Genomic DNA, 1751 nt, shown 5'->3' with positions numbered 1-1751 from the left:
CCGCCCCCCCCTCGGCCCCGGCCCCCCCCGCCACGCGCGGCAGCTCCACACCCTGACCCACGGGGAGGTGGTCTGCGCCGTCACCATCAGCAACTCCACGCGACACGTCTACACCGGGGGCAAGGGCTGCGTGAAGGTGTGGGACGTGGGGCAGCCGGGCACCAAGACGGCCGTGGCGCAGCTCGACTGCTTGGTAAGGAGGGGTGAACCACCGCACTGGCACGGCTCATTTCCCTGTGCTGTGCCACCTCGCTGTCGTGAAGACGGGGTCTGGGGTCCCCATCGGGGACCTCAGGGGTGTGGGGGTGTCTGAAAGCAATGGTACGCACTGGGGAGAGTCTCCATGGGCGTTTTGAAGTGTGGGCGGTGCGGGGCTGCTGGGGAGGGATGGTGGCTCCATGCTGCAAGAGTGCTCCCCTGTGCTGCCCTGTCTGTTCTGAGCATCCCAAGCTATTGGGGGGCTTTTACAACCCCCCCTCCCCTGGCACTGCTTTGTCTGACAGCACCTGCCCTAAAGACAAGCCTTTGCCAATGTCAGCCCCCTGGCCAGATACTTCATGTGGGCCAGAATCACACGGGCTGAAGCATCGCTTGGATTCAGCTCTGTCCTTCTTTCTGCCTTTGCTTGTGTGAGTTCAGCTGGAGGGAGAACTCCTGTTCCTTTTAAAAATAAATGAAATGGACTCAGACCACAGCGACTCGCCAGAGCTGAGCTGGAGGCACTGCCATCACCTGAGAGTATTTTTAACCTCTGTTCTTTGAGGTTTGGGTTTTTTTTTTTTAAATGGTCTATTGGAATCGGAGTCCTTGTGCCTGCTTTGAACAGCTCTGACCCAAGTCCTCTCCTCAGCTCGCTGGCCTTGGGGCCTGGGCAGCCTGACAAATATTATTCCTGGATGGTGCTGACCTTGAAGATACAGATGCGTAAACAAGGAAATGACTGAGTCGTGATAATTTCAAGCTGCATCAGAAATTCAGGAATGGGGCAAAATGGTCTTGGAGCCATGGGCTGTTGCAGCCCTGTTGGAGCTGCCTCCCCGGCTGCCCCTCATCTTCCTCAGGACTGGCTGTGTCTGCGGGCAGCCGCTGGCCCTGGGGTGACCAGGCAGTCTGGGATGGGAGCTAGACATTAGGAAAAACTTCCCCGAAAGGGCTGTTAGGCTCTGGAAGGGGCTGCCCAGGGAGGTGGTCGAGTCCCCATCCCTGGGGGGATTTAAAAGAAGGAGAGATGAGGTGCTGAGGGCCAGGGTTTGGGGGTGGGATGGCAGGGTTAGGTTAAAGGTTGGACTCGATGATCTTAAAGGGCTTTTCCAACCAAAGTGATTCTGTGATTCTACAAAAAGGCTGGAGGGGGAGGGGAAGGGGTTAAGTGTCCTCCCTCCTGCACCCCAGAACCGTGACAACTACATCCGCTCCTGCAAACTGCTCCCCGACGGCCGCAGCCTGATCGTGGGGGGGGAGGCCAGCACCCTCTCCATTTGGGACCTGGCGGCCCCCACGCCCCGCATCAAGGCTGAGCTCACCTCCTCTGCCCCTGCCTGCTACGCCCTGGCCATCAGCCCCGACGCCAAAGTCTGCTTCTCCTGCTGCAGCGACGGCAACATCGTGGTGTGGGACCTGCAGAACCAAACCCTGGTCAGGTGAGCATGGGGCGGGGGGCGCGTGGGCAGGGCTGCTCCGGTCCTGGGCCAGGAACGGCTTGGTCCCCTCCAGGTTGTTCCCACCTCTTCCCACGGTCTCACCCTGGCCGT

General features: G+C 59.8%; 1 protein-coding gene across 1 annotated transcript in view; it reads left to right on the top strand.

Annotated features, from left to right (window-relative positions):
• The window catches only part of LOC104124434 (transducin-like enhancer protein 1), a 12705-nt gene that overhangs the window by 9656 nt on the left and 1298 nt on the right, over nucleotides 1-1751 (top strand). Inside the window, exons 12-13 of the mRNA XM_035892352.1 lie at nucleotides 8-193; nucleotides 1393-1635. Of these exons, the coding sequence (XP_035748245.1) occupies nucleotides 8-193; nucleotides 1393-1635 (429 nt within the window). The remainder of the gene's footprint in view (nucleotides 1-7; nucleotides 194-1392; nucleotides 1636-1751) is intronic.

This window comes from Egretta garzetta, unplaced genomic scaffold (assembly GCF_000687185.1).
Source record: "Egretta garzetta isolate BGI_Z169 unplaced genomic scaffold, ASM68718v1 scaffold4, whole genome shotgun sequence".
NCBI lineage: Eukaryota > Metazoa > Chordata > Aves > Pelecaniformes > Ardeidae > Egretta > Egretta garzetta.
This window is presented reverse-complemented; position numbering and strand designations above follow the sequence as displayed.